The 21116-nt window shown below is 42.8% G+C and overlaps 1 protein-coding gene across 1 annotated transcript in view; it reads left to right on the forward strand.

Moving 5' to 3' along the window:
- LOC306751141 (netrin receptor UNC5D-like) overlaps window positions 1-9311 on the forward strand; it is a gene marked incomplete at both ends in the record, with an annotated part of 151307 nt that extends 141996 nt beyond the window's left edge. Inside the window, 5 exons of the mRNA XM_079234680.1 lie at window positions 671-901; window positions 4384-4533; window positions 6540-6704; window positions 6982-7160; window positions 9113-9311. Coding sequence (XP_079090806.1) covers window positions 671-901; window positions 4384-4533; window positions 6540-6704; window positions 6982-7160; window positions 9113-9311 — 924 coding nt within the window. The remainder of the gene's footprint in view (window positions 1-670; window positions 902-4383; window positions 4534-6539; window positions 6705-6981; window positions 7161-9112) is intronic.
- Between the last annotated feature and the right edge of the window lie 11805 nt (window positions 9312-21116).

Consider the following 21116-nt stretch of genomic DNA (forward strand, 5'->3'; position numbering starts at 1 on the left):
GTCTCTAAATGGACCATAATTTACTAAATGAACTTCATGCTGTATTGAAGAAGACTGGAGATTGAGACCATACACTCATGTTTACAATGTTTACTGAGGGAATAAATCAAGAGAGAAGTATTTTTCTATTTTTTATAGACTTCTATACAACCAGACTTCTTGCCCCCTGATGGTCATTAGAGAGAATGCAAGTGTTCACACATTTGGCTTCACTCGGCAGAACTGCAGGTTGTTGCCTGGTTCCTCCGCAGTCGCCACTTTTGTTTACTACTGTGGTCATGGAAAAGCTCTACATCTTACACCTTGAACAATAAAGTGTATGACCACCTCCGGTGCATCAGAGCGCACATCGAGTGGGTTCATGGTGTCGCATGTTTGTGTCATTAGTGTGAGACTGTGTAGGACCATGTTTCTGCCCTCAGTGTTGCTCACTGGCTGAATGCCTGGTGTTCAGATTTCTGCAAACTAATTCTTGGCAGTAATTGAAATGTTAATCATCATGAATCAGTATTCTCAGTCCCGGCTGTATATACGTGGGTGCTGGATCTTCAAAAAAGCCATCCATTATTGCGCTTTTCTCACGATTAACCCTCAAATGAACTATGAATGGCTCAAATATGTGTTTAATGCATCAGAACTAAATCTGGTCTCTCCCGTTCCTCCCTCAAAGGAAGTGATGTCTGTGGACGAGGAGAGCGGGTCCTGCTACTGTCTGCTGGAGACCCAGAGGTGCCATGTGCTGTTGGAGCATCCGGGCCGCTACGCCCTGGTGGGCGAGCCGCTGAACCAGGATGCGGCCAAGCGGCTGAGGCTGGCTGTGTTTGGTAGTCCGGATACCAGCAACTCCCTGGGCTTCACCCTCAGGGTCTACTGTGTGGACGACACACCGCATGCTTTTCAGGTTCTTGTCAACATTTCTAAATTATTGTATTCAGGATAGATCATGTTAATATATAGCTCAATAACAGATATTACACATTTTTCTCTATGGGGGTTTTACAATCCGCACCGCATCAGACTTCCTGTGTCCTTTTTTGGCCATCGTTTCAGATGAGGAAAAAACTCCCCAAACAAAACAAACCTGTCAGAATAAGCAACTAATTTAAGGTTTAAGGCAAAAAGATGAGTTTTTGAGTTTGGATTTAAACAGAAACAGACTTCCAGAGGAGGAATGGGGCTTTATGCTGACTTCTTTGTCACTTATGGAGACAGACATGAGTCCTGTATTCTGACAGCAGAGAGTTCTGATTGGAGTATGAGATTTAAGGAGATCAGAGAGGTAGAAAGGGGGCGTGTCCATTTATAATTTTGGCCGTCATCAGAATCATGAAGGGGAAAGCTAAAACTGATGTAATATGGTCAAATGTTACAATTAATTTAGTCTGGAATCAGACAAAAGGTATGAGTAAGGATCTCTGCATCAACCATGGATAATTAAAAAAAGATCTAACTTTACCAATGTTTTTTATAGGTGATAGTATTGTATCATGTAACGACCGGCGAAAAGCACAAAAATCACTTGACTGAAAAGGAAAGAAAAAGTCCTACTTTGTGTGCAATGGCTCTGTACGGTTGTGCATAGGCACAGTGGTGCTTTAAGCTAACGCTAACGCCACAATGTGAAATGCTATCATTGCATTCACTGTTGACATGTTGCCTAAGGCAAGCTAATGCTAAATGGCATGCTAACGTTTGCCATTTAGCACCAACAGCTGAGACCGATTGGATGTATGTTCAAAACGTCATGGGAATCTTTTCAATAGTCCTTGAGACGCTTGAATCCTCTAGTGTGGCACAAATTGAACCAACCTCATAATGTAAATATTTGATTTAAGAAATTTAAATTGCACTGGTTTGGTCGTTGTGGTGGTTCTGCCTGGGAGAATTGCTGTCTGTTTTTGTCTTTTTGTGCTCTATGAAGATCTGCCTGCTCAGTAACATCACCACTGGGAGATGCTTGATGACTCGCAGACAAAGAGGGACTTTTAATTACAAAGACAACAGATGCTCCAAGGTTGCTTCTCTGGCCTTTCTTTGCGAAATTTAATTTGCTCTCTGTTAATTAAATGTGTTTCAGCATTGCATTCCACGCGACGACTATTTGAACACGTTCAAATTAGACACTTTCTCGAATGCAGCACCAGGCCGGCGCTGTGCTTTGAGGAAAGTTTGCCCTTTCCACAAACTGAGCTGCATCTTTCTGTTCAAGCGTTCTGACACCAAAACAGACTTTTCTTTGGAAAAGTAATTTGTCTCCTATCTTAATTAACACACAAACACAGCTTAACTACTTCTACAGTAGTGCTGATAGTTGTCCTGTAGAGCCACTAGCCTCACTTTTTCTCCTGGCTTCATCAAAGATGTTTAATTGTATGTGAACGAAGAGGATTTTGGGGCTTTTGTTTGTGCTTCATGGGACAATTAATTTCCCCTGTGAGCCTGAAGCAGGAATTGATCAGGTTGAAGACCACCATGCATACCGGACTCGCCAGCCCACCCGTGTCCGGATTACTGGACGGGCCCTCGAGGCACAGGCCTAAACTGTCTCAGGCCCTAACTGCAGAAACACAAAATCCTGCCAAGAATATTTCTCTCAAAACTAGTCAAAATATCTCATAACACTAAATATAAGACACAATAACCTAACAAGCAACATGCCATTAAAATTAGGGACTTTTAGACAATGCATCTTTCATTTTTCAAGTGATTTTTAATTCTTCTTTTGAGCAGGCTTTTTACGACACACAACACTTAAAAATATAGGTCAAAATGAGTTTTCCCACTTAATTTCAAGACCTTTTTTCATTTGAAAGCCCGAAATATTACATCTGATTTTCAATAAGTCTTACAAAGCAATGATTCTCTTGTTCTATTGGCAGATTGTGTCAACTTATTTCAAGCAAAAGCACCTTGTATTCATTGTGTTGTACTCATGTTTCCAGTGCCCCTGGCCTTCTCCTACAAAATGTCACTCAACGAGAATAAAATGACCACAAAGAAAACAAAATACGAAAACAAAGAGATACAAAACAGCTGCAAAGACACACGAAGAGATTCACAATGACGATTAAAAGGGGCAAAAGAACCACAATGAGATTTAAAAAGACTACAAAAAGACACTAAGAGACACAAAACCACAGAGAGATGCGTAATGACAAGCAACAAAGGCTGAGCAGCTATAAAGTCTGTGTGTCTTGTGGTCTGGCTTCTGCACGTCTGCTCTCAGGGGCCCGGTCTCAGAATCCGCCTCCCACCCCTCCATGCAAGATCCCAAGGGACAGAAAATGTAAACATGCAAGTACATAACACATGCACACAGATGCTATTGTTCTCCATGGAGCCGGAGAAATAAACAATATTACAAGGCAGGAACGAGAAGAAAAAAAAGGATAATGATGAAAAAAGCCTTTTGTTTCGATGTTTTTTCTCTGTTTACGTCTCGTCTTTGTGAATAATCAACATGTCCGCCTCGCATCGGCTGCTCTCGTTATCAGATTTTTATGCTCCAGCAGGTGCTGCTTGTCACTCAGACGGCGTGTCGGTTTCATCCATCTTGTGTCAGGCGCCGTGTTGTGAGCAGATGTGGCTCTAGGGGGGCCACCGTGGAGCTTAACTTCCAGGGCCGATCCCTCCGGAAGCATTTTCAAACTTCACAATTAGCCGATGTTTTATACATCATGATCTCAGCTTTTCTTCAAATAAGATAAAATGAAACTAAGAAGAATTGTTGTCTTACTTATTAGGCCACTAGTTTGTCTGTGTTACATTTCTTTCTTTCTTTCTATTTGGATGAGAGGGAAACAGTTTTCAGGAAAATGAAGTTTGGTTCATACACAGCCTCTGCATTTGCTAAATTCAGGTTGCAACTATCAACTCTTGACTTTTCTGAATCAATTATTAATTTACTTTCTAAAATGTCAGAACATGTGCTTGTTTTGTTTACTGTCACAAAAATGTACGTGTAATGCTAGACATTCTTACTGGTAACCAGTTAAATGCATATTTAACACTTACCATTAACCTCTTTGCATTATGTACATTGTTTGCACCTCATAGATAATCTTTTTTTTTTTTTTTACTTTATATTTATTTATACTTTGGTAATTTATTTCCCGCTTTGTACTGCAACTGCTGTACAACAATTTATCTTTTTATATCATTTAACTCTACAGTATTGCTCAGATTTGTCTGTATGTGTTTTCTTGTGTGATACAGGTTTATTATAAATATCAATAGAAACATATTGTTCTATTTGAAAAGCTGTGTGCTGTACCTGTGTGAGTCCTGGCTTAGTACACTGACTATCAACCATATAAGATATCTACCTTTTTTTTTTACCTTAATCCGCCCCCGAAAAAAACATCCCCCACTTTTCCTTATCAGGAGGTGGCAGTCGGCGAGCGCAACAGGGGCGGGCGGCTGCTGGAGGAGCCGAAAATGATGCTGTTCCGGGGGAACACTTTCAGCCTCCAGGTGTCCATCCAGGACGTCCCACAGTTACTCTGGAGCATCAAACCTTTCACCACCTGCCAGGTAGGCAGTTTCTAGAGTCCTGCTACAACCTGGAAATGTGCATTTTTGGGGTTTTAGGGTTCTTTTAGGTTCTTTTCTTTATGTTTTTTTAATTAGATGACTGAACAGTTGAACGGTTGGGTTTCTTTAAATCCTAATTGTGCAGTCACACTCAAAAGTACTAAAAGTGGTGTTCAATCGTGCACCAAATGTGTAAGTATCATAAACGTTTATTTGCCACAGAGTTTATTTTCTGCAATAATGCAAAATCCAATGGAACAATCCCATTGAGTTCGTATAAAACTAAATACGTCATTCCAACTGTGAGTTTGTGTGATTCAGTGTAAAAGCAATAGATTCAGCAAGCAGGTTTAACTGAATGTGCACTCCTAAACCGAGCGGCCCTTTATCGGGGTCCCAAAGAGAAGCTGTGCACCTTCATCTTCTCAGCTTCCTCTGTTCCTCCATCAGAACGGTCTCCGCTACCAGTTTCCCCTTTTTCTCGCTCGGCCACATCAAAGCAAAAGGACAGCAGCAAGGGCACAGCAGGAGATCACTAAGGCTAGCCATCTCCCTTCTCAACACACACACACACACACACACTTACACAATTAATTATGACTGCCAGGCATACGCACACACATCTAGTTATCTTCCTAGGGGTCTACATGCTGCATGTTCTGCTCTGCCCTGTGATGTTTATCCCACCAGTGACATCCCATTAGCAGGATTAGCCCACCATAGTGCGTCCAGAATACCAACAAGGTGGTCTTGGAGAGGGAAGAGCCGCCGCGTGAGGGTCCTACGGGGAAGATGGCTGAAGGCTTTCATTCAGACACCACTCTTGTCGAAAGGAGGCTTTCACAAGTAGCCGTCCTCCTGTCTGATGGATCTGAAGAGGGGATGATTCATCCATAAAACACTGTGTTTAACCTGTTCTCACTGCGCCACTGTCTGGGTCACACAGTAGTTAGTAATAGAAGTCGAAAATTGCTTTTTTTCCCGATTCCATTTACTCCAAAGCTCTGATACTTTTGGTTTTTCAGTCACTATTGGGGGAAATGCAGTGCATAGTGGGTAAATCAAGGCATCTCAGTCCTAATTCCATAATCACATTACGGGTCCTGATCTAACAGATTACTGTTTATAAGAATATTCAAGGCATATTATAAAAATCTGGGAAAGAAAACACAACACACTAACAAAGTGGTAAATCTGGCTTAGTGAGTCTGAAGTTGATGCTAGGGGCTGTACGCTTATTTAGAAAATCTTCAAAGGATTGTTTTATTTTTATTACATAGACTATTTATGCTAATGATGTGGGCTTAGGTGATATTTATTAACCTAATGATTGCATGTCCGACTCGCCACATTGTTGGTCATAACGCAAAAGTGATGCAAAGTTACTTGATTTACAACTCACAATTATTTTCATTGTCGATTAATCCACCGATTATTTTCTGTATTAAGCATTTGGATAAAAATCTCAATAGAATTGTGAAAAAGGTCAATCAGTGTGTCCCAACGCCAAAGATGACACCCTCAGTTTTTGTCCACAACTCAAAGATACTATTCTCATTTAAAAAAACTACAATCATTTCTTTTTTTATGAAAAAAAATTACTCAAAACAATAAATCAATTCTCAAAATACTTTGCGATTAATTTTATAGTTGACAATTAATTGATTGATCGTTGCGGCGCTAACTTGATTATTTCCCCCGGGCAGCAGTCGGTATGTGTATCATGTATAATTTATGACATGTTTGCACTAATGACTCCAGCTCTTTCACATGGTAGCGGGATAGGCTTTCATCCCGTGGGCTCTAAATGCCTGTTGGTGTTCCAACTGACGGGTAAACTGCTTGATTAGGCAACATCATTGATTGGCTAAAGAGCCCACTCATTTGGGTTTAATTAATCATGTCCACAGCAAAGTGGGTGACAAAGCGGGCCTCAAATAACTGGTGTATTTTTTGATTGAAACGAGTCCATTTAAATCCTTTTCCCTCACCTTCCCGCTCTGCAGGAGTTCTCCTTTTCTCAGGTGTGGGCCAGTAGCCAGCGTCCCCTGCAGTGTGCCTTCTCCTTGGAGCGATACAGCCACTCCTCGTCCCAGCTCTCCTGCAAGATCGGCATCCGGCAGGTCAAAGGCGAGGAGCAGATCCTCCAGGTCTACACGTCGGTGGTGGAGGTGAGCGGCGCTCTCGAAAAGAAAAAGAAAAAAAAACGGGACGCCGTGTCCTCGGCGCGCGGGGGTCGGTCAAGCGGCTTGTTAATAGCTTCTTTTATTACACTGGATGACTCTTGATTTGATTTAAGGGCTTGCTTAATGAGCCTCTGAGGGAGCTTTTCATGTACAGATTGCAAATGCTCTTGCTCGGTCCTTGTCCTTGCGTTCATATTGAGAATCTCAGCCGCGGTATCAAACTCACCCTGGCACCTCTCTTCTTCTTTTCCCTCGCTGCCAGAATGAAAAGGGAGTGGTTCCCTTTTTCACGCAGTCAGACTGTACCATCACCTCTCAGACAGGATCAAGGGCCTTTAAAATCCCGCCGTCCATCCGTCAGCGGATCAGCGCCACCTTTGACACCGCCAACGCCAAGGGGAAGGACTGGCAGCTCCTGGCTCAGAAGCTCCACATAGACAGGTATCAGAGGAGGAAACCTACGTTGTCATCATCGTCATTGTTGTCATTTACCACTCGATGAGTCACGGCAGCTCCGATATACATCAGCTGGTCGTGTTTTGTCCAGGTGTTGCTGCAGAATGAGGAAATGCTGCATTCACTGGTCTCCCCTCTGTGTGTAAACGCCATTCCCACTTTGAATACTATTTTTAATCTTGGAATTTAGGCACCGTGTCAGCCCTAATCTTCCATCACCAACCAGCCATCAGTAACACGCCACGCTGCTGATTTCATTATAGATCTGGAAACACATGCACAGCGAGATAGAAGGAGATGAAGAGGGAGACGGAGGGAGGGTGGGGGGAGAGTGTAAGGGCCAACTTTAGCACAGTCGGAACAACTGGAGATAAGATGCCGTGTTTTGCAGAAATAAGAAGGAAGGTCAGTGACCGCTGACGGGCCGGCCTCTGGCAGGAGAAATGCGTTCGCGCTCGTCATTAGCGGCGTCTCTGCATGTGCTCCTGCTCGGCTTTCCATAGGCTGTTTCAGGTCAGTTGTTTGCGTAGGCTGTGGAGGATTTTTTGGGTTGTTTGGAATGGGGTGATCTCTATTTGTGCTTCAGAAGAGAAGTCAATAATCAAGAGGAAGATTAGATCTGTGCAGTCAGCTCCATCAGGCAGTGGAGGGAAAGGAGAGAAAAAAGTACTGAAAATGAGTATTCACACTCGCTTGCCAGTTGGAGGAACATGAGAGGGGAAAGTTAACTGAGAAACTGTGACAGGAACTATGTGATTAAGGAATTTCACTTAAAATGAAGCTGAAAACAAACATCTGTGACTGCGGAGCATGGAGAGGATTTCAGAGGGGTTTTCTCTCCGGCCCAGTCGAACACGCCAGCAAGCATGTCATGGGGATGTCTCGAGGTAGTCAAGCTGATTTATGTCATTCTTGTCTCTGGATGTGTGGGAACGTCGGAGGGAATAAAGAGGAAAAGAGGGTAGAAGGCAACAAAGGGAATCCCATCTTAATGAAACAGTGCACTCTGTTGGATGGGCGTCATAACAGCAAGGAGGAGGGGAATCAATGCAATGGAAAAGTGTTCACGCTACAAACTGGACCTGGATTTCACTGTTCCAGAACTGTTGTTGGCTTGAAGCATAAAACATTTTTATTATTTTTATACTGTGAAAACATTTGAGCTGGAAATTCAGAAACTACTACATTTGAAAAAGGGAAAACATCTTCTACAAATAGGAAATAAAGTTTGCTCATGACAAGGAGAAGTCCACTACTTAACTGCTAAACAGTAGAATAATGTCTGCTTTTGCTACTTTGCTTAAAAAAAATACTTGATAAGATAAGATAAGATAATCCTTTATTAGTCCCGCAGTGGGGAAATTGCAGGATTACAGCAGCAGACGGGTAAAGTGCACACAAGAGACACATAGTCAAATAAAAAAATAAAAAAATAAAAAGACAACAGTAAATAATCCACAATAGCAATATTATATATACAGACAGAATACAATGTATTTATATTGCACCAGTTGAAGTGATTAAAGTGTTTGAAGTTTGAGGCTTAAGATGTAAAAACAGAGCGCCTGCAGTATAAACTGAGGGAGTCTGAAACAAGTGAAAAAGGTCTAATGAAAGGCTCTCCTGAGTTGCATCATGGGAAATGTAGGATCCAGTGGGTTTTGGAGTTTGACCGACACTAGAGGGTGAAAGTCAGGATATTTCGACCTCTGCTGCTTTAATTTAGCTCATCAGCCTCCCAAGTGTATGGAAGTGCGATACTAAATCACCAGAGTGCCCCTTTAAAAAATGCCTTTGCGCTGTCTTATCATAATTAGTGCAAGGCAATCACTTCATTGCTGAGCCACCATTAACTGGCACTTTCATTTGTTCTCAGAAAGTATTACTTGCCACGTGATCTACTCTAATACAGTATTCCGTTTTCCCCTGGCCTGTAGGAACCTGTGCTACTTTGCATGCCAAGAGAGCCCATCGTCGGTGATTCTGAGCCTGTGGGAAGCCCAGCACCAGGACTCGGGGGACCTGGACTCTCTGGCCAGTGCCCTTGAAGAAATCAGCAAGGTCCAGTCCCCCAGGACCGGCACTCTGGTCTGCAGCAGAGAAGAACGGGAATCAGAGTTCACTAAACTTGGGTAGGGCGGGTCTGCGGCAGATAAAAAAAATAATGATGAACCTTTACTGCATGGACACTGATGATCAGGTGTACTAGCTAACCTGTGGTGAGGAGGAGGAGGAGGAGGAGGAGGAGGAGGAGGAGGAGGAGGGGGGGGGGGGAAACTCAGTTTTGGACTGTTACTAAAGGAACACCTCTTCTAAACCAAATAGCACATGCAGACAGACGGGAATCAAGAGACAAAGGAAATGAGTGGGGAAGTCTTTATGTTACTGAGAAACATTTAAAGAGATATGAAGTATCCCACGCCCATCTGTGATCGAGAAATGTCAACTCCTGACAAGTGTGATGACCTGTATCGAAGGATTATTCATATCTGTGTGAGGAAGACTTCCTGCACAGGACGGAGTGTGTTTTTAGACCGACTGCCAGTCAGGATGGTGTTGTGACCTTCCCAGGATCGGACGTGCTGGCTCTTGCCCCCAAGCGGTCCTCCGGGCTGTCAAAAATGTTTCGTGTAATGTCATTTTGTTGTCATTCCTTTTCCAGATCTCCTAATGCTTCGTTTTGCTTTCCTGCAGCGTGTCTCTGATGTTAGCGGCGAGAGTTTAGAGCAGAAAACAGACAGTAAGGAGTGTTGGCTGTTCAGATGCATTTAAAATGTCCACTTTTTAAAAAAAAAAAAGGTGTACGGCTGTGTAGAAGATGACCATATAAACGATGCTGAATTGCCGTTGATCCCATGGGTAACAGTCATCTTAAGAAACGCCCACGTGTAGAACACACTGTCAAAGCAGCGGCTGCAGAAGAGGATAAGTTATCCCAATGTAAATGCGACGCAGCCAGAGGTGCACCGTCACCCGTTATCTCTAACGACCGACTTCTGGTTCAGCCTCGCGTGTGATAAGTGATTTCGTACCAGAAGAGGCGGTGGGAACATTAAATAATCTGCAAATTGTTGGCGCTGGTTTAAGTGATGTGTGCTGTCAAGACCCTCTGGGACTTTTCCTGATTTTTGAATTTGATGTGTGGCTTAATTTGAGCTGCCTTTTTTTTTTGGAGGAGAGGCGGAGCTCCCCCCCACTCCTCTGTCCTCTCCTCCCGGCTAGATTTTGCTCCACCTGCCCCTAAAACATGATAAAGTGACTTTGTGTTGAACTCTGTGTTGGCTCATCTCTTTTCATCTACTTAATCTGTACGGTGGAGAAATCAGCGACAGTAAATCTTCAAAAACTGTATTCAGCAAAGAGATGAAACATTTCAATACAAAATCCAATTTTTTAGAACGACGTAAAAGAGCCACGTAAGCACTCTTTAAGTTGGGCTTGCAGATCCTGCTGTCATCCCTGCTTAGAAATATTAAAGTCATAGTGCAGCATTTTTGGGAAATAAGCTATTCGCTGTCTTGCATAGTTAGATGAAAGGAATGATACCACTCTGGTAACAATCTGCATTTCTTATTTTCGGCACAAAAGCGAACAAGCCAATTTCCAATTAACTACGACTCCCAGTTTCACTTTAAAGCTCGGCAGTGGAAAAGCGAATTCCCAGTTGATGGAAATATTCTGATGCGTAATCACAGAGATGTGTGCCATTTGATAGTCTGAGATCCTGGAAATCAGTTTTCAATGAGCCACAAATGTCAAATAATCAAACTAGTGTATCAGCAGGAGATGTGTGAGGATCAAAGAGCACCACATGTACGGACCAACCGCCGTAAGGAGGAACTCGTTCTCCACCATCCACTGAAAAGGTCACGGAAGTAAAAAGGCCAACGCTCAGAATACATTTACACCTGGAAGAAACTGGCTCACAAGGCCGGATCCAACCCTCAGCTAAGCTTGTAAAATACAGTTGAAAGTATATTATGGAGTGGATGGAGTTACTTTTGTGTGTTTAGTATCCAATCAAACAGAATCGGTCTGAGAGCAAAAGTAAGTGAAATCGAGTAATCGAGTAATTGAACGCTTGGCAACATCCACTGTTAGTAAACGCACAGCATTTCACAAAAATACCATAAACCAACCATTGTTATAACAGAAATAGTCCTGTTAACTAGCGGCTACATGCACAAGCTCATGCAGGCTAATCTGTGGCCATAACATAACTATGCAAGCGAGTGACTGGCTAATTGAGCCGAGCTAAAAGATTAATTTGTATTTTTTAACCCATTACATTGACACCAATTATTTAACTAATCCTCATTAAAATACAACATTCTTGCTACGATGAAGACAGAAGTTATGTCGAAACATGCATTGAGTTCACTGTGGGTGAAGCAGATGATTATTTTCATTTTTGAGAATATGTGATTTGGTCTGTAAATTGGGAGAAAATTGTGAGGGGGAAAAAAAAAAATCCCCAAAGCCTAAGTTTGCATATTTTAGTATCTTGTGTGTTTCCACCAACAGTCCAAAGCCCCCCAAAATATTCAAATATTGCAAATATTCACACTTTAGAAGCTGGAACCAGTCGTTTGGTTATTGTTCTCAGCATCCTCACCGACGGTAATCTACCGTAAAACCTCTCGATGTTACATTATAGTCATCATGAGCTTATCAGTGGAGCGCTTGGCCTCAACAGTTCTAAGAGCCAGCTAGCATCAAATAGCTGCTTTTTATTGAAGGATAACCTGACTTTAACTGCTCCTACAAGTACCGAAATTATTCCGACTGTTTCGTCCTTGAAGGGAGTTTCAGAAATAGAATAATTGTCTTTTCAGAGATTTCAAGTATGAACTAAAGTCATATGAACCAATTGTAATGCTAGTGATTCATAAGAAAGTCCACATTTTGAAGGAATTTGTCAAAGTCACATGAAACCTGTGCTGTGACCAGAGTTGGTACAAGCAGCGCAGTGATGGGGACCAGCTTGTTTCATCATTACTCGAGTCCTCAATTAGGGACATCAGCATGTAATATGTGTTGCTCCCACACTTAGTTCGACAGTGACTTTTTTTTCTACAGTAAGCGGATTTTCCCCAATACTCGTTTCTTCCGCCTTTGATCAGCGGCTTGCTTTTCCAGTCGCACGTGGGTTTTTCTGCTAACTTCTTCCAAAACGCGCTGACAACTGTGGATGAATGTCTCCCACAGTGCCGCCTGGAAGAGCAATCTTCTATTCAAAGTCTGGTACGGTGCACGGGGACTCCCCCCCTGCGGAGATGTAGCGCCGGCTAATGGCGCCAGACGTCGATTTTCTTGGGAAAATATTATCACCGCCGCTGCTCTCAAAAGAGAAAAGAATCAACCGAGTCGAAAGACGGTTTCCTGAGCTATTACCCACAACACGCCCCACTGACATGTCACTGCTAAAAGAGCTGATTCCGCCTGGTCTTTCTGCTGAAGCACATTTGTGGCAAATAGATTTTATCAAAACATGTCTTTTATTGCAATTACAGATGTTTTTGGGCTTGGGATGGGATCAGTCGGGTCTCCTTGGATCAAAAGAAAATGGAGAAGACAGTCATCTGTGTAGAGAGACGTTTAAGGGCAGGTAGTGGAGGGATAATAAATCACAAAGGGAGACAAGAGGACGTATGAATATAGATATATATAAGATCTATAGGGAGCAGTTGGACAGGTGCTCGTGCACTGTTCCTCCGTCCTATGCACGTCAGGAAAATATGTAAAAACGTCCCCCAACAACTCAAATAACGCAAATAATTACAGTAGACGGGGAAAGCTTTAAAAAAGGCAAATTTATCTCGACACAGAGTTGATGGTCTGCTGAGCAAACACGTTAGGAGTCGCATTTAGAAGAACTGGACCGTGAGACTCGATGGAAATGTCGTCCCGTGGAGACGGGACAGCAGCCAAGGCGTCACGGGCCTCGAACAGCGGCCCGTCACACGAGTCCAGAGTTCCCCTCCAGTCGTCTGATCCGCGTTACGCCGCGCGCCCTAATTGCCAGAGATTTCCAGTCAGGGCGGGTTATGCAGATCCATAACGAACGTCGTCGTGATTCATGCCACCTCGTAAAGATTTAATGGACGCCGCTGGAGTGATGATGACTTTGGACTTTGCTGGAACTCTTTTTTTTGGCAGAAGGTCTCGAAACTTCACTGGAATTGACTTCTTTTTTGGGGTGGGGCTGAAGGCTGCCAAAGTTCACTACAAAAACTTTGTGTAGTTGTTGTTAATGTATCTGCACACACGCACACACACACACACACACACACACACACACACACACACACACACACACACACACACACACACACACACACACACACCAACCATGAGTTTTCTTTCATTTCTTTCATTGTCACTTGTTTTTTTTCCAACTTTGCTGTGTCAAGCCCCCCTTCTCTTTTCTCTCACATACATATTTACATGCATAATAAAAATGAAAAAGAAAACCTGATACTTTCTAATTCTGTGTTTTCCGGAAAACAAAAACTCCAGTTTTCTAACTTCCCTCTCCATGTCATCAAAGAGTCTGACCAGAAGGATTTTGTTTTTGTTTATTACACACCATAATCAAAAGACTAGTGTTATATGCAAGCCGTATTGTTCAGTGCACACGGCAGAGCTGTTTCCTAACAACGCTGAAGCATTTAAAGCTGTTCTCTCCGATGCCGGGAACTCACTGCAAAAAAAAAAAAAAAAAAAGATTTGACCATCTGTCACCTGAGGATGCTCGGCGTGTCCGTCAGCGTCCTTTCCACGGACTCGCTGACTCCGAGGGTGTGTGTATGCGTGAAAGGAAAGTTGTGTGTAACTTTTAAGAAACGCTGTATTGTGTGTCTTTGGAAAAATCCAGCCTACAGTATAGAGCTACTATTTCAGCTTATTCAGACGTGTGATGTAACGTGTTTTTCTCACCGCCTCCTATCTTAGGATCTGCGTCGCTTCGGAGGAAATAGAAAACAATGCTAACTTGAGTAAAAGTGTACCAATTCATCAAACGTGTTGAAAGATTAATTCCAAACTTTTTTTCGGGGGGGGGGGTCGTTGTTTCTATTTCTCTGCTTTTCTCTTTCCGGGACAAAATCTACTGCCTTTTGAAAATCTTTATCTCACATCCCATTTATCAAATAAAAGTAATTATAACTTTATTTTCCATGGGTTATGTATACGGTGCGATATAGCTGTATGTTTTATTTGAGACATCTGGATATATTTTTCTGTACTCAAGGTTTGATTTACGTGCAATATAAAGTGTTAATGCTGCTCATCGCCGGTGATGTTCCCTTTCAGACAAGTTCTTTCTTCTCTCTTTTCTTTTTTTCAAAGATTTGCAATTTTGAAACATGTATATACTGTATTGTGTGGAAATAAATATGCAGTGACAGCATAGGATTCACTGTTTATCTGTGGTTCATAGATCTTCGTGTCCTTTCATCTTCATTTTGGGAACCAGACTTGGGTTTTGATCATTCTGGCCAACTGCCGTTACATTTATTCCCAATATTTAATCACTGGAGGCCCCACAGTATGACACATATTATTTTAAAATGAAATGTTTGAGGCATTTATCAACAGAGAAACAAGACTAAGAGTCTACAGTGTGAGGCTGTACTTCATAACACATTAATTATAATAAAAACAGATAAGATAATAATAAAACAAGATAAGCATATTTATCTGATATCCACAATAACGTGTGTGAAGCCAATAGACATATTTTATTAATAATCTGACATACAGTGTAGCACTAAGGGTTCAGAGGTTTATATCCCACATAGTTCACCCATGCATTCGCGTTATGGTGATACTTGATAAAAGTGTCAAATAGGAAAGTGATATAAATGAGATATTCCAAGTGTTTTACTACAGTAATAAAGGTCACTTCCAGTCTAAATCTACAGTATCACTCACTGGTTGAGAGCTGCAGGCAACAACAAGGGCTCCATTTAAATAAATAGTGCACTTGTGTAAGATGAGCATGCTGAAAAGCAATTCATAAAGGCGATTCATTCATATCTCACACTCATGTAATACACCAAAAACATAGAATGCAAATATTTCTGCTTGAACCTTTACTTTTTTTACTTTGTGGATAATAAAATTGAAAATGTATGTTTAATGTACCAAGCGAATTACATGAAATTGCATGTCTTTTATGTAAAACATCTATATGAGCCTAAATATATGAATTAAAACAATCCACCAGCCTCATAAATAGCTGATCTATATACAGTGACATTTGATAGCAGCAGCGTTGCCTCAAACTAAACTGACGGTAACAATAAAACCCCGACAGCAGATGGCACTGTATGCTCCTTTCTCATGAGGGGTTATCTTGTCGAGGCATGTCTTGACATTTGATGTGCGCATGTGCACACACACACACACACACACACACACACACGAGTGGCTGTAGGTTGTTTCCATGACATGAGGCAGTCACACAGGCGTGTGCGTGTGCCCGTGCACCGTGTGGGCAGGGTCTCGTCAGGCCTGGCACTCTGCAGCCTGCTACACCCTGTCTGACAACGCCACGAGGCTCCCATTCCATTTCTATTACAGTGTGCCACACAATCAGCGTTTTGTCGCCGCAAAACTTTTTGTGAGGTTCATAGGCATTATATTACACAGTAATATAATTTAAAAAAAACCCACAGTTCATATTTTAATCTGTTCTACCTGCTTCAGATTTATACCGTCACTCAGCCGGGTAAATGCATGTCCCAGCCGGATGTCATCTGTCCCGGGCTGGCTGCAGGCTTTCCCAGCAGGCCTCTCGCTCTTCCCCTCCAGACACTACACACACACACACACACACACACACACACACACACACACACATGCCTGGCACAAACCAGAGCCCTCTCAACCCGTCTAATACGCCCCGCCCTGCTCCTCTCTGGACAACTGCTCCGAGTCAAACGGATTAAAGATGACTCTCTTCTCTCACTTTTTTTTTTTTTTCTTCACCCTCTCTCTTGACTTCTCTTTTTCTTTCCATGCCGGATGAAAGGCCTCCCAGACACCCACTCCATGCACATACCATTCAGGCCAGGACACACAGGAAGTCTATGTGCTGCTCGGAGAGGAGGAGGAGGGGGAGGAGGAGGAGGAGGGGGAAGAGGAGGAGGGGACAGCGGGGTGGGAAGTGGCGGAGGAAAGGAGGGAGGGAGGCAGAAAGGGGGGAATAAAGAGAGGAGAGGGCGCCGAGAGAGAAGAGCTAAATGCAAGTCATGTGAAGCTCATGAGAACTAACCTACAAGAGTTGGAATCTTGTTTTCCTCTCATCAACCCTCAATGTTTTGTTTCCTCTCTCCGTCTTCACGCTGTTGATCTTGAAATCCGTTTCTTTCCTGTTACCGTGGCAACTTCATCTTCACTTTAATCCGTACGTGCACCAACTCAGAATCTCGACTCGCTGCAGTCGACAAGAAACCCAAAAAAAACCCGTCTCTTTGCTGATTATTCTGAAACAGAAGATCAGTTACGGAGCGGACTGGCACTAATTGATTGGGGCCTGTTTGCTTACCACTGGCTGTAAGTGTAAAGCGCTAACTGGGTACTAAAGTCGTTGTCCTCTTTCTCTGATAAACCTCGGATGCAGTCAAGTCCAGCTACTGACACAGTGAGAGAAATTCCTTACAGTTGTTTGGAGGTTCTGTCTTTTTCAAGAGGCGCCATGCCATTTAGTTATGAGATTAGCTGAAGCCCAAATTTGCTGGAACTGTGAATAATTGCATCACGTGGAATGGAGCATTGGTGACTTTTACAAGGTGTATTGCTGCAGTGTGTGTGTGTGTGTGTGTGTGTGTGTGTGTGTGTGTGTGTGTTTGGGGGTGGGAACTGCGCCCCAGCTCGCAGGGAACGGCGTCACGTCGCATGCTTTGAATTACTGTACTTTTCGCGGCTGGTAGACAGCCTACTGCCAACTGTCTCTCCGTGGATCAGACAGCTAACATCAGCACTGTGGGTTCTGCCACGAGTTCTCCTTTAATTCCCACTCACTCTTTTTCCAACACACTTTTTCTATTTTGGATTTCTCTCACCACAGCTTCTCACTTTTTATCCACTACACACACACACACATATATGCAAACACAGCTCACTGTCTCCATTTTTAATGATCTCCACTCACTCAAACTTATCTGTCTTATATATATATATATTCACACCATTTTCTCCTCTAAATCCCACCGTATATACACAAGGAAAGAACAGACAGCGACACCCACACACATTCCTGCATGCAGCTCACACGAACACACAGATTTGTCGGTGTGTTTACACAGTTCACCAGGCAGCTAATCTTTATGGCACTGCTGACTGAAGCCTGTCTTTTGTCGAAAAGCGCTTTAAAAAGAGAGAGAGAAGAACAGGAGTCAGGTGACTAATCAGGCAACATTGCAACAGCTTAGATTGCTGCCCTAAACTGCACGGCCTCTCCTGTGATTCCTGGCCAGGTGGTGCCAGGGAAAATACTGATGACATCACCGCGAAGGTTTCAACAAAGACAAGCATTCCTCACTCAATCGTAATCCACTTTGTTAATATACGGCTCGACTTCAACCGGACAAAACCAGTCGAGAGGCTTTTCTCCTCCCGGGGCCTCGCTCTCAACCCATTTGTTCCAACTCACAAACAAACACCTTCCTCGATGCAGATCCTCCTACTGTGCCTGTTAGGAAGTGTGAGCTGATCTGACAATGAGACACTTGACAATGTATTTTTCCAGCATATTTTGCCAGGAACTCCCACACCATTTGTCCTCTGCTTTTGTCAAACGGCTTGAGGAGCTTGACACGAGCTGGATTTGTTTACTCATTAAGAGGTCATTGTTTTAAAGATACACAACAGGTACTGTCCTTTATTATTCATTCTATTTCGAAAAATCGACCAATTTCGAGGATTTGTCATCTGAAACTTTTTACATCAAATTGAGAGAATGCACTCTTGATTTAACAAATCAAATTATTGAAGGCAGAATGCGACTTGTAACACAGGTTTTTTTTTTGGCCACGTGTCTGGGGCTAGCCGAGACAAGATTACACATAGCACTGACATATTGTCACCCTTAAAGTCAATATGACAAACTTGTTTGCCAACATTTGTCTATAGTTCACACATCCAGCAGATATGGAGCGACATTAGCATTCATTTGGAGTTGCGTTTGTGGCCACCGGGAAAATGTAAGTCTAAAGGGAAATATCTGGCTCTTAAAATTCTAAATGGTCCACTAGGTTCATCGGCTTTTTTGACACGGAAACGGTACAGACTGAAATGTCGAGACAACTATTGGATGGATTGCCATGAATCCAGTACAGACCTTATGAGAATAATAATTTTGGTGATCAACGGACGAGACACTTCTATTTGGTCCCATACATTCACAGACCAAATACATGCATAACTAAGGACATTCCCATCAGCCCCTGTCGGATTTTCAATGTAATGCTAACAAAAACATGGACAACCTGCCAATCACAAGGTTGCCACGCCCTAAAGCATACCCTGCTTTAATGAGTAATAGGACCATAATTTAATAAATGAACATCATGCCGTATTGAAGGAGACTTGAAACTAGAGATTGAGACCATAAACTCATGTTCACAATGTTTACTGAAGTAAGGAATAAAGTGAGAAGTAGGGTTATTTTCTCATTGACTTCTATAGCGTCAGACTTCTTTTTGCAGCCAGAGGAGTCGTCCCCTGCTGGCAATTAGCGAGAATGCAAGTTTAGGCCTCTCCGGTCTTGTTTTCAACAGAAAAGCGTGAAGCGACACATCCGTGCTGGCCCGTGAAACCACAACAATGAGACGAATGAAGCTAACCCGCTCCGGAGAGATGAGGAGAATTGCAGAGTCGGCTGATAATGCCCCGTGGGTTGCTCATGTGATCCATTGTTAATAGATATGTTCCGTCCATTTCTTGGAGTCATTTATAACCCCACACATGTTGGTGTGTTTCTACTCTCCGGAGGACACAGACATAAACAATATCTGTGTCAAACCCCAACCCCTAGTCTCAGCTAAACATTCACACCGAGACCTTTCACTTTTGACTGTGAACAGGCTGTCATGACCCTCCGGCTGTTGTTGTCGTCGTTGTCATTATTGAGAGCTCTCGCATAAACTGATGCACAGAGGGGCACAATCGCATTAGCTCCTTCTACAAATATGGCTGCCGTCGGGAGCCTAAATGCCACGGATAGAAGATTAAGCGCGGAGTTTAATGACCCGCACGTCATATCTCAAACAGAGATGTCGAGGTGATGAGAGGCCACTGTCCTTGTCGTGTCCCTGCTGTTCAAAGAATGTGGATTTATTATTATACAATTTCCTGTCCTGTTTTCTGTCATGCATAAAAAAGCCTTGATGTCGCTGCCATGCATTTGCTTTCAATTTGGTAACAAAATCAAATAAAAATCAATTACAGGAAGTTGCGCTTCTGTTTAAACAACGCTAAACAAGAAAATCCCTTCATGGCTTATGTCTTACGTTTAGTTTTTTCAGCTCTTTTTTTCTGTTTTGTTTAGTTATTTTTTTCAACCTTCCTAAACAGCAAGTGAAACAATACCCAGCGGGCGTCACAAGATAAGTCACTGACGCTCAGGAAGGTTTCCCTTCCTTTTATTTTCTCTGCCTTTTCCTCCGCAGGTCACACAAACCACCATCTGCTGTACGCACACCTACACACACACACACACACACACACACACACGCACACACACACGACCATCACACTGCTCCCACACAGGAAATGCAAATTACTCCTGAGCAACTAAACTTCCTTCATCTGCAAAGTCAGATACTCTCCCTCAAAGCACACATGATGAATTTTAGAATTTGTTATTGCTCGAGTGTGCTATCTGAACTAATCAACCCGGTGGCCATAAATACTGACTCGCTCAGGATAAGCCTGCAAACAACTCAATCACACGCTTCCTGTTTTTGAGCACGTAGCCGGTGACCCCCGGGAGGAGGAGCACAGGATGTGCTCCAAGTGGAAGATACAGATTTCCTCGATAGTTCTAATTGGGACATGTTTAACTTTGTCGGGAGGAGACGAGATGCATCTGCTGCGGAGCTGGATGTCGTGTTTGTTTGTTCCAGAAATGATGAAAAGGGGCAGCGTTAAGTCTGATTGATCACCCTCTTCCCAAAGCACACATCATTTCTTCTTATGATTTGTGTTTTTTTTTTTAGCTAATAACTTTCCTCTCATTTTCCCGGAGCTTAAACTCTGATTACATTGGTTGCACTCGGCAGTTTGCTCCTGTTAAACAACAACAACAACAACACGGCCGTGTGAGAACTGCCACATCATTTCTCCTCGGGTTTGTTTAGCTGCTGGGTAACAGAGGTCAACTCTTATTTTTAGATGCCCAACAATAACCGGCATCTCTGATGTGACCGGATCACACTTTCTCACCAATTTATTTTTTCCATGCTAATATGGCACTCTGATTATAACAGTCTTACCTCAGCTGAACTACACTGACTTTGGTATATTTAACTAATTGTCATAATTTTTCATAATGCAGTGGGGGAGTTTTTTGCAGACCGGTGAATGAGAAGTGAGACATACAGCAGACAAACGGTGTCCTAAATGTGTCCCAAATTGCGTAATCCTTCTTTCATCACGCCACTCTGTCTGACTAAGTGGCAGACCTCGTATCTCTCTATCTGTACAAGTTGTTTGGCTCTGTTTGTTTATTTGTTTGTTTGTTTTTTGCTAATTATCCTGGAACGGTCCAGTGTAGGTTCGCCCAAACTATCTTCCGCTCTCTCCTCCCCAGACAGACAGGCATGAGACCAACTTTAGATAAGATGTTGTCAGCAGGAACCACATTTGGGAGGAAGTTTGTTGTTTGATACAGGCTAGTACAAACAGTGGAAATAATGTTATACTGTTATTAAA

Source organism: Taurulus bubalis, assembly GCF_910589615.1.
Source record: "Taurulus bubalis genome assembly, chromosome: 19".
NCBI classification, from domain to species: domain Eukaryota; kingdom Metazoa; phylum Chordata; class Actinopteri; order Perciformes; family Cottidae; genus Taurulus; species Taurulus bubalis.